This window comes from Amblyomma mixtum, chromosome 7, assembly GCF_055824585.1.
Source record: "Amblyomma mixtum isolate Tamu chromosome 7, ASM5582458v1, whole genome shotgun sequence".
NCBI lineage: Eukaryota > Metazoa > Arthropoda > Arachnida > Ixodida > Ixodidae > Amblyomma > Amblyomma mixtum.
In genome coordinates, this window is record NC_143018.1 from 6,130,802 (window position 1) to 6,147,383 (window position 16,582).

At 47.1% G+C, this 16,582-nt stretch overlaps 1 protein-coding gene across 1 annotated transcript in view; it reads right to left on the minus strand.

Moving 5' to 3' along the window:
- Positions 1-3,958, minus strand: part of LOC149334848 (uncharacterized) — a 162,285-nt gene extending 158,327 nt beyond the window's left edge. Inside the window, exon 1 of the mRNA XM_089553700.1 lies at positions 3,768-3,958. Coding sequence (XP_089409826.1) covers positions 3,768-3,810 — 43 coding nt within the window. The 5' untranslated portion in view covers positions 3,811-3,958. The remainder of the gene's footprint in view (positions 1-3,767) is intronic.
- Between the last annotated feature and the right edge of the window lie 12,624 nt (positions 3,959-16,582).

A 16,582-nucleotide genomic window follows, 5' to 3' on the forward strand; every position in this document is an offset into this window, starting at 1 on the left:
AGCCTTGGAGCCTTAGCCACGGAATGAAAAAAAGAGAAGCAAGAAAGGAAGGGCAGAAATCGCAACAATATGGACATGTAAAGATGTCGCATTAAAACAAGAGGGCAGAATTGCAATCTGCATAGCCAAAGAACGACCGAATACACTCAGAATTAAGTTCGCCATGAGATGGAAGTGATGTTTCGGAATCCTTCTCTCAACGTCAAGTAGGCTTGCGGGTGCATTTAGCAACATGGTCTTGGCGGTTGTAGCCTGCACAAAACAATCCGCGCGCATCAAGGCTTCGCATCAGCTCTCTCTTCGCTATCACTTAGCTGAGCTCGCAGGTGGGGACTCCTCCACGAATAAAATGAAAAAATGGAGGGGACACTTAAGCTCGGCCTTAAGGGTACGAAGCGATAGCTAACAGGTTAATGCCCATATATGCAGAACTGGGCGTTCTGTGCCATCATCCATGGATCCCTGAAGGTCCTCATACGACTCCTGGCTCAGTGCAAGGAGTCGTAATCATTATTTTAAGTGCCACATTCCACGGTGGGCAGTTTGCTCACAATCCGATAGGCAGGTTGTGGCGGCGCCACAAGACCACGTGACCTAGCTGGCCTCCGTATACCTCCTAGGTTGCTTGTCTGGGGATTTTTCGGAGATTTCGCGCTCACGGCGATGCCGACGCAGGATTTTCTGCGACACAAGACGATTGCGATACTAGGTATAATGAGCTAATCAGTGCACCGTTTTTGTGTGAATTGCATTGACTATACTGGAGATAGTCACTGCATTTTCTGGCATCGCCATCTCATTGTGACGTCTGTTCGAAAGTGCTTCTTCGCTCGGATGACGACGTTGCAGTCGCTAACGAGCAGGAAAGGGGAGGAACTGTTAGCGGCGTCTGTTGTACAGTTTGTGGTAACAGCACCTATTATGAGATTCAGAGGCGCCTGATTGGTCACATGAGAGATGGCTCCATGACTTTGGGAACCAAGGATGCGTTGTTCTATAAGCGACGTGATCAGCGAATCGTCATGCGATGTTTTACGCTTACGAGGCAGCTCCCGCCCGGAGTGAGCTGCTCTGTAATCAAAGCGAACACACACACATAAGTGTGCACTACTCGAATTTGTTCTCAGGACAGGAAATTACGCAATAACTGTCTGACATATCTCGGAGGCACCCTAAGGGAAGGGATAAAAGAGAGAGCGAAAGGAAGAAAGAGGTGCCGTAGTGGATGTCTCCTACAGGTTCTATTTTATAGCGGCAGAAAGTGCGCGGACCTCTCGGCAGCAAACTTGTGCAACAGAGTTAAACTTCGTCTATACCACGGCGCTTTCGTGCGGCTAACTGCACGCCGCATGAGTGGATGGAGCGAGCACAATTAGATTCGCAAGTAATATTTGAATGAAGTGGCTTGGCTCAAGCAATGTTGCCAGGGTTCTGCTTCACACAGTCGGGACTGTAGATGGAATATTTCACTTTTTAATAATATCAGTGCGCGCTGTCTCCCGACCTGACATTCTTTTACAGCGCAAAAGTTAAGTTATTCGAATGGGTTTACTTCTGCACAGTACCAGAGCGTAAAAATAAAAGTGCAGCTGTACAGCTGCTTAGTGTATGGCAGCACTAACGGTGTGCACTGGGACAGCCTTAACTGTACCACGCCGAGGTCTAACAAACACTTATACATCACTGTATGAAGAAGAGATTGGTTGGTTTATTGGGGTTTAACTTCCCAAAGCGACTCAGGCTATGAGAGACGCCGTAGTGAAGGGCTCCGGAAATTTCGACCACCTAGGGTTCTTTAACGTGCGCTGACATCGCACAGTACACGGGCCTCTAGAACTTCGCCTCCATCAAAATTCAGCCGCCGCGGCCGGGTTCAAAGAAGTGAAGCGGCGAAGCGAGCAAGAATACGTGTTTCCGCACAAAGTTCGTGCACCTTTTACGCGCTCAGCCTTTTCACATTAAGGTTTATGAATCTTCGTTTGACGCCTTTCAAAAAATTGACACTTTTATGAACGATATCTGAAAGTCACTACAAAAAAAATCGGTCTTATATCGCTCTAAAGCGCGTGCGTCCTGTGTGATATCGGGACCTGTTTAAGACCCTGAGGTGCTGCATATTGATCAGGAGCCCTTCATTACGACATCCCTGATAACCCTGGTGCTGCTTCGGGTGGTAATACTCATACACACCTGATGTACACCTTAGTTTATGCAGGTAGTTAACATACCGAGGTGAAAATCCCCGAGGTGACATCAGGGACAGGATGTAACCAGAAGGAGGGTCAAATTCATTCATTACAAAATGAGTCATATCTAAGAAATAAGGCTTGTAATTTAACAATACTGCAGATTGGGCGAGTTGGTTAACATACATCTTGAAAAATTTAGCGCGACACACAAGGACAGAACGTGTCGTCTACTCTTTCTGTCCTTGTGTGTCGCGCTAAATTTTTCAAAATAAGGCTTATTTTCCAATATATGTCATATCGCGGAGAACAGACGACCCAAAAGCACTATTATGAGCTTCATTTTTTCCGATGTAATGAAGTCTTGAGATCGGCACAGTTTTAGCGTGCGCTGTAGAGCAGAGGCGGAGAGACAGTTCTCTCGGTGCCTATTTCAAAAGCGTGCTAAGCTATTAACTATCGATGTTCTTGAATGCGTGCTATGTTTAATGATTTGGTGTCCACAGTGAATTCATGTCACCCTCATTTCCATTTTGTCTGGAGCCTGGCACCTTTGTTTAACAAAGGTTTTGTTTAAAAGCAGCCCAGGCAGGCATATCTGACATCATTCACCCTTCGTCTTCAGCTCTGTGCTGTCAAAAGTGACAAACTATACGTGGATGACATCTAGCGCCAGTTCTATGTCCATATTTGAAGACTGAGGGTTGAAAAGCCTGAATCGAATTGTCTAAGCGCATTGGCAGGCAAGCGCGATGATATACGGTGCTTTATTTCGAAATATTACATCCATCACTTCAACGGATTCTGGCTAACAGACCTATCTTGGGGAAAACACAGCGCACTCCCAAGACAAGGACGAAGAAAGACAAGACGATACAGAGCTGACCTCAACTGATTATTTTGTTGTGGAGCGACATGTATATATATATGTTCGAAAAGTGGGCAGCTGTTACCCTTGTCTTTCCACCCACTTTTCGAACACATATATATGTCGCTCTACAATAAAATAATCAGTTGAAGTCAGCGCTGTATCGTCTTGTCTTTCTTCGCCCTTGTCTTGGGAGTGTGCTGTGTTTGCCCCAAGATGAACTACCAACTAACCCGCTCTTCCACCCTTGCAAGTAACAGACTTAGAAGACATTATACAGCGTCTACTGCGGCGCCACATTACAATATTTCAGCAAACGTGTCGATTGATATAAATGCGCACCGTGCAATACACTTCCTATAGTCCCTTAATTGTTCACTTATATCGTACTATATCAACCGAAATAATTTACGTCACATTGAGCTTTTCACTGCGTACTGCAGGAGCGGATGCGTTTTGCTGCCTTCGCGCATTTTGGGGTCTTCGTCTGACGCAAAAAAATCTGCAGCTGCCCAGTGGAGGTAACCACAATACCGAAGAGAAATAATACAGGCGCTTCACATTTTCTTTCCATTTTTGTAGTGTTTATTGATCGAATGTGAAGAAAAAATTTATTTCGGGGTGCAACACCATGCGCAACAGCATGTGCTCACGGACACGCGGAAACCAGCTGAAAAGAAAAGAGGAGGCCGGAGAAGCGTCACGGCACTCACCTGTGCCGCAGAGTATCCAAAGCCGGTTGAGAGGAGGCCGCATCCTTGCCTCACTACTGCGTCGTCGCAGCTCCTCTCCGCGCACCGAGGAAGGAGCGAAACTTGAAAGCTCAGGCACACCGCACACGCGGATACAGGCGGCCCACGGAGCCGACAAAGCAGACCACGCGCACACGCGACCAACACCGCCACTTCGCTGCGAGAGCGTCTGCAACGGGAGTACGCGTGCCGAGCGGTCCCTCGTCGCTGCTTGGCCCGTACGCGTGGCGCCCTCTGGGCCGACGCCCCGGAAACTGTGATCGGTCGCTCGGGCGGCAGCGCGTCGACTTCTCGGTCAGCTCCTTCTCTCTCTCTGTCTTTTTATACATATATATTTATATATATATTTAAAAGAAGAGAAACCGCCAGAAGGGAAAGCGTGTTTCGCCTTTATTGTCCAGATTTACTAAATTATTCCATCTAAATAAATACCATGAAAGAAAAAAAAACAGGTGGCTGTGGGTGAAAGATTATTCCAGTCACGACATGTTGAGGTGTGGACAGAGAAGTGAGGCAGTAACTGCGGCTTTCCACTCCCAAATCCCACTTTTATTTTTTTATTTTTTTCAGAGCCGCCTGTAAGCAGGAATGCCGGACAGTGCGAGTTGGAATGCGTTCGGAGTAGAATGCAACGGAGAAGCGTTTTCGTCGTCCTCGGCACTTCTTGCATTCCGTCCTCTCGAGTTGCAAACCATGTAGACCTGACGACGGTTTGCTCACAGAATAAACCATTGCTAATTTTTTTCTTCATACATCCCTTCATACATCCCATAGTAGCACGTCTCCGAGGATGGATGTTCGAGCTGGCATATGGGGCTTTAAATAGCGCTCTATTGGCGAACGTAATGCTTGGAAATGTTGCAAGGAAAGAGATGGTACTGGAGGTGTCATGTATTTAAATGGAACCTTAATGCCATACACCACAAGCCGCGAAAGAGGTACCAAATTTCGAATCGAATAAGGCAGTCTGCTAACAAGAAAGCAAATTATGAGAGGATACAAACAGGAACTAAAGAATGCAGGCATTACAATGCCAGTTGGGGTTGTCTTTTGGATGGGGCAAACCATAAGGGTTTGCTTGCCATATTCAATTTTCCAGCTAGTATTTGGAACATCTGACGTGGTTTAGTTTTCCGGAACAAACAAAAAATCCGCTATGGTTCAACTCGGCTGAACCTGGTTAGTTAGAGTGAACGGTCGGTTGGAACATCTGTAATTTACACGCTTATAATTAAATTATTCCTGAACGCCTTAGTACATAACTCGAAGACACGTTTCTAAGATCACTATACGCGCATCATCTGCTGCACCATCGTCGTACATTGCGCGTTGGGGCTTCAGTGGGAGCCGATGATGGCGCTACGACTGCACGCCATGCACGAAAGAGACCGGCAACGTACTTTGCTACTCGCTTAATTCGGATCTGTGCTATATGTGATATCGTTATCTGCAAACAAATTTTACGGCTCTATTTATTGCACGGTGCACAGCCAGAGAACACTGAATGGGTGGCTTTGGAAGACGTTGAAAGATCTCGATCACAAGTGTTTAGCACGTCAGAATATACAGCTCGCGGTGGTCCCTTAAAGATATCCTTTAAATGGCCTCTTTGCATTACGATATGATGATATTTTCTTAGAATTCATGTTACGTTGAGGGCAGAGGTCGAGTAGGTAAAGACCAAGTTAGTTCGGCTTTTCAAGTTGTTTCGCACAGCAATGCCTCGCAGTCGGGTGCGTCGGCGTGTTTCACAGCGTCGTCAGTTACTTTTGCAGGATACTTGTTTTTCGTACGAACACTGCGAAGTTCTACGCAATTCTTGTAAACGCCGATAGCTCTGAGCGCATTATCTTATAGCGGACGGCATGATTTCAAGGAATGGTAGGTTTACAATGTTCTACGCGGCTACTGTTAAGTGAAGTACTGGTGACAGTAAAGGCATGCTCTTAGTGTGTTGCCGTCAAGAGGCGCTGTGAATAAAATTAAAAGTTGAGGTCTGGGGCTGCTCTTAATTACTCGAAGAGTCGTTATTTTTTTGTGAAGTATGGCCAGATTCGTAATACATGTGCAATACCTCTGCAGTGATGCGCGCAGATGCGCATTTTAGGTGTGACCTACGACTGTGCTGGAATATTACAGCTAGTGTGCGAAGGGCACAGACATTCGGCTTGCCTCTGCTTGAGAGGCGCTACCTGGTTCAGTCCGTCATGCTCGGTGCCTTCTGGTACCTTTGCTACACTGTCAAACCACCCCTCTGTGTAATAATGCAGGTGCAGACTACAGTTTTTTTTTCTTTTCTTTTTGGTCTGGCGGAACCGAGCTTCTGGCTCGGGCTGTTCTTGAACAACCTCGGGAGAGAGGAGGATTTTCCTTTCCAAATTTGTCCGTCACGTCCTCGCTGTTAGCTTTGAAGAGTATTTTGCGTATCCTACTAGGAAATGCGTCTCTGGCGCGAATCCTGACTCGGTACTTTTTGGGCCCTTTTTGGATCCGGCGGCTCCTGTTAATCATGGACCCCAGTCAGAGCAACCTACCGCTTTCTATGTTTCGTCAGTGGCCTTTTACAGGCATGTTAGAGCAGTAGCACTTGATGTCAACATCGTCGCAGACCGTGTGGTGAACATTATGTGCTCGCTATTGTTGTATGTTATGCCGGCGTCTCGCCGCTCACCTATGCGCCGCCGCGTTCAGTGGGTGCGCTTAGCGTCGACACCTCTCCCAGACCATCTACGCGACTTTGTCTGGAAAGTTGGCTGGGCAGTGCTCCCTACTTGCGATCTGTTAGAGCGGTGGGGTGTGTTACGCTCCAGTACCTGTCCGAATTGCCCGCTCCCGGAATCTAATCGCCACGCTACAGTCACCTGTGTTGTAGCGCGAGTCTTTTGGCGCGCGGTTCATGCGGGATTCCGTGGGCAGGGCATTTCGTGCTTCGTCTCCCGCGGCCGCTTCCCGAGCGGCCGTTTTGCTCGCCTGTTAATCGTTGCAGGTCATTTTAGTTTATGGCGCAGTCGATGCGCCGCGGTCGCAGGTGGCTTTCGACACCGCGCTGTGCGGCCAATTCTCGGCCGTCTCCGACGGGAGCTGATCAGTTTTTTTATCCGAAGAACTATTTTTCTTGGCTGAGGAAGAGTTTCTCCGGCAATGGTCATGTCCATTCATTACTATAAATAACGGCCGTCTTGTCCTGGTTTTTAGGCCAAACTGGTACTAAGGTCTCGTTTTCAGTTTTTCAATGTCAAATTATTGCCTTTCGCTCTTCTGTCCATAGGTATGCAATCCTGCTCCACATCGCCCACGAGCAATTCCTGTTAGTTACTTAGAGATGTTTATGGTACCTCTTTAATTGGCTCGCCTTACATGCTTAGTGCCATGTGTTCTTGTAATTGTGAATGTATCTGGTAACCTTGGCATGTTTATATATGTAAATAAAATGCACAGCTGAATGAGCATGCGAGAATGATATTGAAAGATGAAAACAGTTAAATTCAGCGATAAATATACGGTACTCCTTTTCACTGTGATGCCAGGTTAAAAAATGTCATCAATAAAGCAGCCCATGAAGATATTTACATAATCAGGTCCATTTCCTTACTCATTGAAGATCCGCTAACCTGAACGCAGTGAGTTCCGTTCAATTTGAAATTGTTAAGCTGAACTATAAATTTCAATACGGTGCCTAAAGAGGCTGTATTTTCAATAGAGTACGGACCATCCATATGAGGTATATTTTTATGCACTGAAGTCACATCCCTGGTGACACCACGCCTGGTACGATATTGAGATCTTTGTCATCTCAAAGGACGTGTGTGGTGTCCTTAATGTAAGAAGAGAACTTGGGAGCAATATTGTTAATGACGGAATCAACATAACATCAAAATTTTGAGTGATCGTTCGCAGCTCGGAGACTATGGGTCGCCTTAGGTTCTCCGTCGTATGTGTTTTCGGTAATAAGTAAAATCTACCCAGAACTGGATTAAGTTGAACTAGCGTTTGGCGCATTTTATCTAATTTTTCAAGCTTTCGAGCTGCCAAGAAGCTTCCTAGGGTGCCAATGACTTCTGATTTATGTTTCGACGTCGGATTATAATAAATGCGCGAATACAAGAGAAGTCATCTAGTTGCCTGAGGCGCCCGCGGATGAAACATACCCAACAATTCTGGACAAAAGAATTTTTAGCGAAATTGTTTTTCATACTTTGCAAGATTTCACCATGACAGTCAATAATATATTCTCAGACCTCCCGTGAGCAGGCCTGCATTTTTCTTGCTATTAACGTTCTGGCAATCGTAAAAAAACGTCCCCCATTGGTTTTCTATGGCAGCTTAACTGCTCGATGCGAGCGATGGAATAACTTTAAAAGAAAAATTTTGCTACGCATCAGAAGGTTGGACCATTACCTTAAATATTTCCACACCGATAGCTTACAATATTCCAATATCCAAAATTTATGCCCATGAATGCGGGACATGTCAGACGTGTTCGTAATAACTACAGCGCCGCCTTTGTCTGCCAACCTTGTAATATTTTAGAGGTCGTCGTTAATCTTTTACTGCTTCAGATTCAAAAGCGGATAAATTGTACCTGAAAGGAACTTCATCTCTGTGTGCTTCTAGGATGTCATTCCAGCACCGGTGCTGAAAGTAATAAGAGAATACGTCTACTTAGGGCAGGTAGTGACCGCTGGTCCAGATCATGAGAGGGAAATAACTAGAAGAATAAGAATGGGGTGGAGCGCATATGACAGGCTATCTCAGATCAAGAATGGCAGTTTACCAATATCCCTCAAGAGAAAAGTATACAACAGGTGTATCTTACCGGTACTCACCTATGGGGCAGAAACGTGGAGGCTAACAAAGAGGGTTCAGATTAAGCGAAGAACAACGCAGCGAGCTATGGAAAGAAAAATGATAGGTGTAACGTTAAGAGATCGGAAGCGGGCGGAGTGGGTGAGAGAACAAACGCGGGTTAAAGACATCCTAGTGGAAATCAAGAGGAAGGAGTGGGCTCAGGCAGGGCATGTAATGCGAAGGCAAGATAACCGCTGGTCGTTAAGGGTAACGGAGTGGATTCCAAGAGAAGGCAAGCGCAGCAGTGGGAGCCATAAAGTTAGGTAGGCGGATGAAATGAAGTTTGCAGGGATACGGTGGCCGCAGCTGGCGAAGGACAGTGTTAATTGGAGAGACATGGGAGAGACGTTTGCCCTGCAGTGGGCGTAGTCAGGCTGATGATGATGATAACTATGCCTTCCAATTCTAAGTGGCCTTAAATGTTAAGTTTCCCAGACTTTTAAAACTTAAGTGCGTGGCACTATTTGCTGATGTTCGGAACGTGATGTGTTTCAGATTGACTGTGTTTCTAGTGTACTTCAAACTAGATGTGCTTTCATATTATGTCACGTAAGAATATGAAATGTTTTGTTCTCTAAGATGCTGATTTGGGCCTGCGAAAAGAAGTGTGAAAATTTGGCCTTGTATAATGTAGTTTCTTGCATTGTACTAGAACTGCCACTGAACTGTACGCAGCGGGGGCCGGGCTTTTATTTGTCACCCCCCTTTTCTCCTCAAAAGGCAAAATAAAGTTTAATTCAAAGTTTGACTTGCGACAAAATTCTCGCAGAAAGCTGGTGAACAGGCATGCCTGTGTGGTGCAATGGTAGACAAGAGCATGGTTGCGGTTAAACCACTGGCGGTTTTCAGATGTTAACAAAATTAAGCTTGCTGTAGATAAGCTAAATCACCGGCCGTTCTTTCGAGATGAAGGAAATCAAGCTTCGGACCCTTTCGAGTGTGATGCGGCTCGTGCTACTAGGTGGAGCCACATTACTGGTTTCTACGTGGAGCGTGATCGTCGTCGCTGTCGGTGGTACGAAGTCCAAAAGGGTTTTGACTCCGGGCTGGCACATAAAACCTGCTGTACCCACTCGCTGCGGGTCAAAGTGGTCGTAGACTTACTTCATTTGTGGAATCCTCGAGGTCTACGGTCGCTGCTGTTGGAACCTGAAATTGTTCAGTTGCTGCATTCTTAGGCAGGCAAGCCGCAGAAACTTTAGTGCCCTAAGATTTCGGTACACTTCAATACCCAACACATGGTTAGAACTTAACTAGAACCCTCCTTTGACTACGGCCTCATCGCACGTGGAGTACAACTCTCGCACTTGTAATTTTATTATTTCATTTCCTGAGACAAAACGCGTAGTAATGAATAATATCATAATTGTAGTCAACCTTTGCATATAGGTTTTTAGCAAAATAGATAAACTTGGGAAGTACAGAGCAGTCATTTAATCCAGAAGCCCGAAGAAGCCAGGCATGCTTTAATGCCCGTTCTTGAACTTCAAAAACCGAAATGTTTCTTGCCGAGGGCATAGATTCAGTCATTTTCTCTTATCAGAATTATTTAGGGTTTTTTTTTGTCGTGATGAAGGAACATATGCTTGGGACCCGGTGGCCAACGTTGTCCTGCGTTTCACTTACATGAGTTTGTGTAGAACTGCCTAGCTGAACTGAAGCAAGACATGAATCAACCGGCTCTGGTTCAACCCATCTTGGAGTCACCTTGCTGTCATTTGTCGACCGATATACGCCCACTCAAAACCACCCAACAGGATCGGCAGTCAACAGTTGTGAAATCCTTGACGTTGGACAGAAAACAAAATTACATGCTTGCAGACCACTGTAGCGATGAGGCGACTGGTAAGGTGACCGCCATTATGGCACGCCGCCTGGAACTAAGTACGACCACGACGTAGGAAGCGACGAACAAGGCATGCAACTTTTATTTTTCCCGCTCCTCTAGTTGACAAATTCGTATTATCGGCTCAAAACTTGCAGGGAAGAAAGAGCAGCTTGCAGTCTACACGGAGTTGTTCAAAATCAATGTATACGATCAAAAACAGAAAAGATCAATAGAGGAACTCAACCATAACCCTTCTTTCTCGTTTTTAGTGTCGAAATATTTTCAGCCCGGGTAGCTCCAAGCCCACAGCATACAGGCGTAAGGGGATCTCTAGACCTTGAAGAATTACACGGGCGATGTGGGCAAACCATGAATTAGTTCTTTGATTTCTCTTTGCGCTTGCAAAAAAACAGGCGGCCTGAGTAATTCTCTCAAGTTGTTCTGCACCCAGCTGAGGCAGCCTTGAGCCTACAAAGTAGGAAAAAAGTACACTCAGCACTTTTTAAAACCTGACACATGTCCACGTGAAAAAACATACAACCAGGGTAGGAGGCCCGATGCAGTTGAGGGCTCTCGGTGAATTTCGACCACCTGGGGTTTGTCAACATATCCGGAAATATTGCTGCACCGGTGAGTTCGTGCTTTGATTGCGGCAAAGCGTGGCAGCCGCCTTAGGCCGCATCGAGCTCTCGAAGGTGTACATACGTGCTCAGCGGCAGAACGCCGCAGCGAGTGGCCTACAACTGCGGGCGAGCCGACATTCTTGCCTGCCGCGCACGGTTCTAGCAAGGTTAGCAAGGTGACATGTATGTTTCTTTTTTTACTAGTGCACACTTAAGTGCTGCATAGCTGTGAGGAAATCTTTCCGTGTGCTACGTTGAGCGCCAAATGCCTTTCGCTGACAGCAACGCACAGTGAAAGAAAAGAACGCACAAGAACGGAACCACCACCTTGTATTAACCGTATTCTTAAAGCAGGAGGAAATTCCTGTGCCCCTTTGAGCTATATTTTGTCCTTTATATATTGCCAGGTGGCGCTCAGGGTGAAAGACGTTGGCGCTATTGGCGCTATTTGAAGGACGTTGAAGTTCGCCGGCTCCCCTGAGGACATCATCATCATCATCATTAGGGCTTCATCTCTCTCTATTCCGGTTCTTTTCTCCTTTGGGGCATGCGCCAGAGAATATGTCCGAAAATCAGTGTGCGATTATCTTCATAATTTCATCACTGCGCCAAGGAGACTCCTTTGATAGTTATAATACACAAAAAAATTCTTAGCCCAAAATTCAACCTCGACTACCTTAAATGAGATAATGTTTTAAAACTGCTTCACTGTACAAGGCACCTGGCTAATCCGCCATCGTGGTTATGGGCCACTCCAACAGAGGACAACAACAACAATGTGCTGCCAAGCTGTCGGGTATGTTTCTTGTCATCAACACCGTGGCAAATCTGAAGGAGGTGGTGGTGTCCCATGCCCCGTACTCTGACTGTTAGCTGGGGTCTCAGCCGCGCATCCTTCGGAACGCCAGTTCAGTGTGTCAGCCGACCGCTACGAGGCTTACCACCCAAGCTTTCAGCACCGAGCATGTCCACAGAACAACTCGGCGCCGCCACAATGCCTGGCGCGACCACCCCCCAACTTCACGCCCAACAACCCAGCATTCCGAAGTCCTTCAACGATGACAGTGGCGCTCCTGTGTCTGCGGCGCCGACGCCCTCTCTTGTTAGTTAAGGTAACTAGTTAGGGATAGCGCATAGCAGGAAAGCAAACCAAAGGGGACCAAGTGGGGGCAAGTCCCCACAACACTCAGTGCAACAACGACCAACTCCACTGCAACTAATGCTGGCGATATACAGGGTGTTTAACGTAAGACTTTACACCATTTTTAAAAATAAGCATTTTCAGTTTGAAGAGCGCCTATTTCCGCATAGCTTTGGCAGCGGTGTAGTACACCAGAATACGGCGTGCTAACTAGTAGGATGGTTAACTAATATTGAACAGTTAACTTTTTAACTATTACTCTTAGGCTCCTTAGTTGTTGAAAGGCGTGTTGCCCACTGTAATTAATATCCATATCAGTTTCTAGAATTTTGAAAACGCGGTTACCCTCGGCGCTGTGGCCCGACCAATTTTGGATATTTCGGCGAGTTAAATGCGCTGGAGAGGTTGCTTTGCCTGCAAGCTTCTCGAAAGCTCATATAATTTGGCGCGATTTAGTCAAAATTTGATAGTCCACAGCGCCCAAAATATCCGCGTTTTCGAAATTCTAAAAACTGATATGGATACAAGTTACGGTAGCCTACACGCCTTTTAATAATTAAGAAGACTAGCGATAATAGTTAAAAAGTTAACTATTCAATATTAGTTAACAAGCCTGCTTGTTAGCAAGCCTTAGCTGTATTCTGATGTACTACACCCCTAACAATGCTACGCCGAAGAAAGCTAACTCAAAAAGCCTTTTTTTAAATTTGTGTAAAATCTTATGTGAAACACCCTGTATATGTGAAACACTAGCACATTATGGAGGTAGGTCGGCGAATCTAGCCTTACCCCGTAAGAAGCTGACGCGGTAAAAAGCCGTAGCTTGGAGGCAGATACAGGAACGCATGCCCACACCAAAGCTTCTTAACCGACATACACCCCACAGAATACCCACACATGTCCTCTAAGTGGGTAGCACACCGAACACACTGCATGGGCTTGCCAAACATGCAGACCATACCGAAATTCCCCCATCCACAACCTGACCAGTTGTAGGCCATTCTTTTGAGCTCAAGCCTAGAAGACCAAAGGGCGAAGCTAACGCCATTAAAGCCCTGGACTACAGGCCCCTGGCAGTCCGGGGGTTTATTTATTGCATAAAATGTTCAGCGTCACCTACACATTCGAACCACTCCCACCCAGTCCGTTGCCGCTCGAAATGCCTGCTCGAAGCCACCTCCTTGACAGTGCTGTCTCACTCCAACGCCCTTCCATTACAGAAAGCCGGAGCGAACGCTAAAGGCTGCAATGTCTGAGAGTGGCCTTCGCTCCAGGTGACGTTCGGCGAGCAGGAAAAGCAGCCTGCTGGAAGAGCGTTCGAGAAGGGCACTTCAGCACATAAATACAAATCGTCCATATAGAAATTTGGTCACATGAATTTCGGTTACACAAGATCACAGAAGCAAAAAAAAAAAACCTGAAATAAGAAATGCAAGGAACTAAGATTAGTCGTAGCCCTCCACTTGCGCTGACTCGCTTCGTCGGAGAGCTGCACATCGCGACCATCGGCCATAAGGGAATTAAGAAGGAAAAGAACGAGGAGTTGGTCGGTGTCGCCTGTTATCGCACGCTGTTTCCTTGCTCGAGCACGTTCTGTCCTCCGCTCATTACCCTAACGAGAGCGTTGGCTGCCGATGCATCGTGCGTGCAACCGGGCACAACCGAGAGCGGAAACATGTCGCCGCACTTGGTCCGCCAGCACACGTGACCGACCCCCACCGCAGAACTACAGAGTGCGTCGGCAACCGCTTTGCCCCGTATGCACTTAGCAGTTCTGTGCGGCGCATGCAACCGCCTTCGTTCCAGTTGGCCTCTACTTCGGCAGCCGTTGCCATCACCATGCATGCTTCAGAGGTTTACTCGCGCTGACTGCCCGTGGTCGGCTTTTCCGACTCGTCTACCTATGATTTGCGCTTCCCCTGACTTCACTTATCGAGACGGCACATCCACTCCGGTGTGGACTCGCGAAAAAAGTGATTCGGAGACCTTCACGCGGGCGCGACCTGTGTATATGCTATGTTTATCTGTAAATAGATTTATTCCCAATGTACCGCTCCCCTTGTCCTTTCTACTATCCCCTCACCTCTTTCTTTTCGCTTCTACACACTGCCTGCTGTCCTTTATCTCCGCTGCCCCAGCTCAAGTGCTTCCAGACGCGATGGCAGATGCCGGGGCTAGCAACAATCTTTTGTGTTCCATTTACCATGTTGATTAAAAACCACTTACTACAACTACTACAATTACATTGACGAATTTAGCTTCAAACTATTCACACCGAAATCTAGCCCTCTAAATTACGGCGGCATACTGCATATACAAGCCTGGTTCCTCAGCGACACAGGACTCAAGCGCTCCCTGTGAACACCTCTCTGTGCACGACTTCTGTGTTGGTGTGTAGCATTCCAGTTCCACCATCGTCACAGTACGAACTGTTACGCTCTATCTACTGGCCGCAGTTGATATGACTGAAATATTTGAAGGAGCTCCGGAACTACTGTACTTAAAGACTCTAGATTTTATTGCGAAAGCAATACTACGCTCATGAATGGCCTTTCACGTAGCGGTGGCCGGTAGCCACGTTCCACCTTTAGAACGACCTCTGACATCATACCAGAGTGAGAGATGGGCTACCAAGTCGAGTCGTCGCGCAGCTGAGGCCGGTAGCCACGCGTGGCATTTAAAATAACCTCTGACGTCATGACATGCCTAGTGACGTCACAGCGTGACGTCTTACCAGGGTGAGAGGTGGGCTACTAAGTCGAGTCATCGCGCAGCGGCGGCCGGTAGCCACGCGTGACCTGTAGACGCGGCGCCCTGCGTTCCTTCTGTTGGAGGCGCTGCGCTTTTGCTTTCGCAACCTACCAGGCTTAACCAAACCTAAGCCCCCGCCAATTTTTATGCGAAGCATACTACTTTAGCTACCACTTCAGCCCTTCACCGTGGTTATGCGCCTCCAAATCACGTGATACATGACGTCACACCACGTGACACGATGACGTCACGGCAGTAGAGAAATGGGGGCCCACCTCGCGCCGTCGCTGTGGTTGTGCGCCTCCAAATCACGTGATACATGACGTCACTCCACGTGACACGATGACGTCACGACAGTGGAGAAACGGGGGCCCACCTCGTGCCGTCGCTGTGGTTGTGCGCCTCCAAATCACGGGATACATGACGTCACACCACGTGACACGATGACGTCACGACAGCGGAGAAACGGGGGCCCACCTCGCGCCGTCGCTATGGTTGTGCGCCACCAAATTACGCGACACGATGATGCTTCGCATTCTCCAGGCTTAACCAAGTTAAGCCTCAGCCATTTTTTTTATCTGACATTACATTTGACGTGCTCAATAACGCGGTACAGTACAATAAACGCAAGAATACGCTTGCATATATTTCACAGATAAGTTTGCTCTATCCGGTATAGGAGAGACCGGTACGCGACCAGCTCGGGCTGAAGAAGCAGGGGCGATCCGGGGGAAATTATTTCTTACCGTTTTCGTCAGTAGTGGAGATGTTTTTAATGAGTCCCCTGCGCGAACAATCAAAGAAAACAGAAACTGAACGACACAAGCGTGGTAATTCGGTCGACGCAAACTCAACGTGACCTCCTCCTTTTCCAGCAAAGCGAGAAAGGAGGAAAGTGGCTAATGTGTTTAGTCGAAGCGCTGTGTTTAGACGAAGCGAGGATGAACGCCGAAAGCAACAGGAATGCAGCGCATTTAGTTACACGCAAGCCCGACGCAGACAAAATTAATGGCATCAGTGCGAGGAACGCGGCTGCTGCACTTCTTCATGGCTGGCCCCTTTTTGTTCTTGTTCGTTTCATATAAACATGGCGCTTTATATTAACGAAGAAACTGCTCCTGTTTTGCGTTTTACAATCTCACGCTGCCATCGAATTGCACAAAGACGCGGTAGGTGACGTAACGAGGCCGTGCAGAGCTGGAATCTGGGTTGCTGTTTCTATACAGAAACGCATCAAGCATAAGTTGTTGCTCTCGCGGGTATCGTAACGGCGTAGTGCAGGCTTTTTCTTGCAGATTGCCAATCAAAGAGCTCCTGGGTGAAGTATACGTAGAACCCTTCGTTTACGGATTTTATTTTGTTTGCTTGTGTTGAGTTCTCCTGGGTTTTATGACTTTGTCCAAAATCCAGAAGTTACGTAAGACTCGGGCGATATTTCTCGACAAGGTACAAAATCGGGTTATTAGGCAAACATTCCATACTTTGGGTTTCTGTGTGTTATTTCATGAAGGGAAGGACGATTAACTGTATGCTCTTCTTTTTCTGTGAGACCAAATGCCCTACAATTTTGCCGCCTATTTCAAAA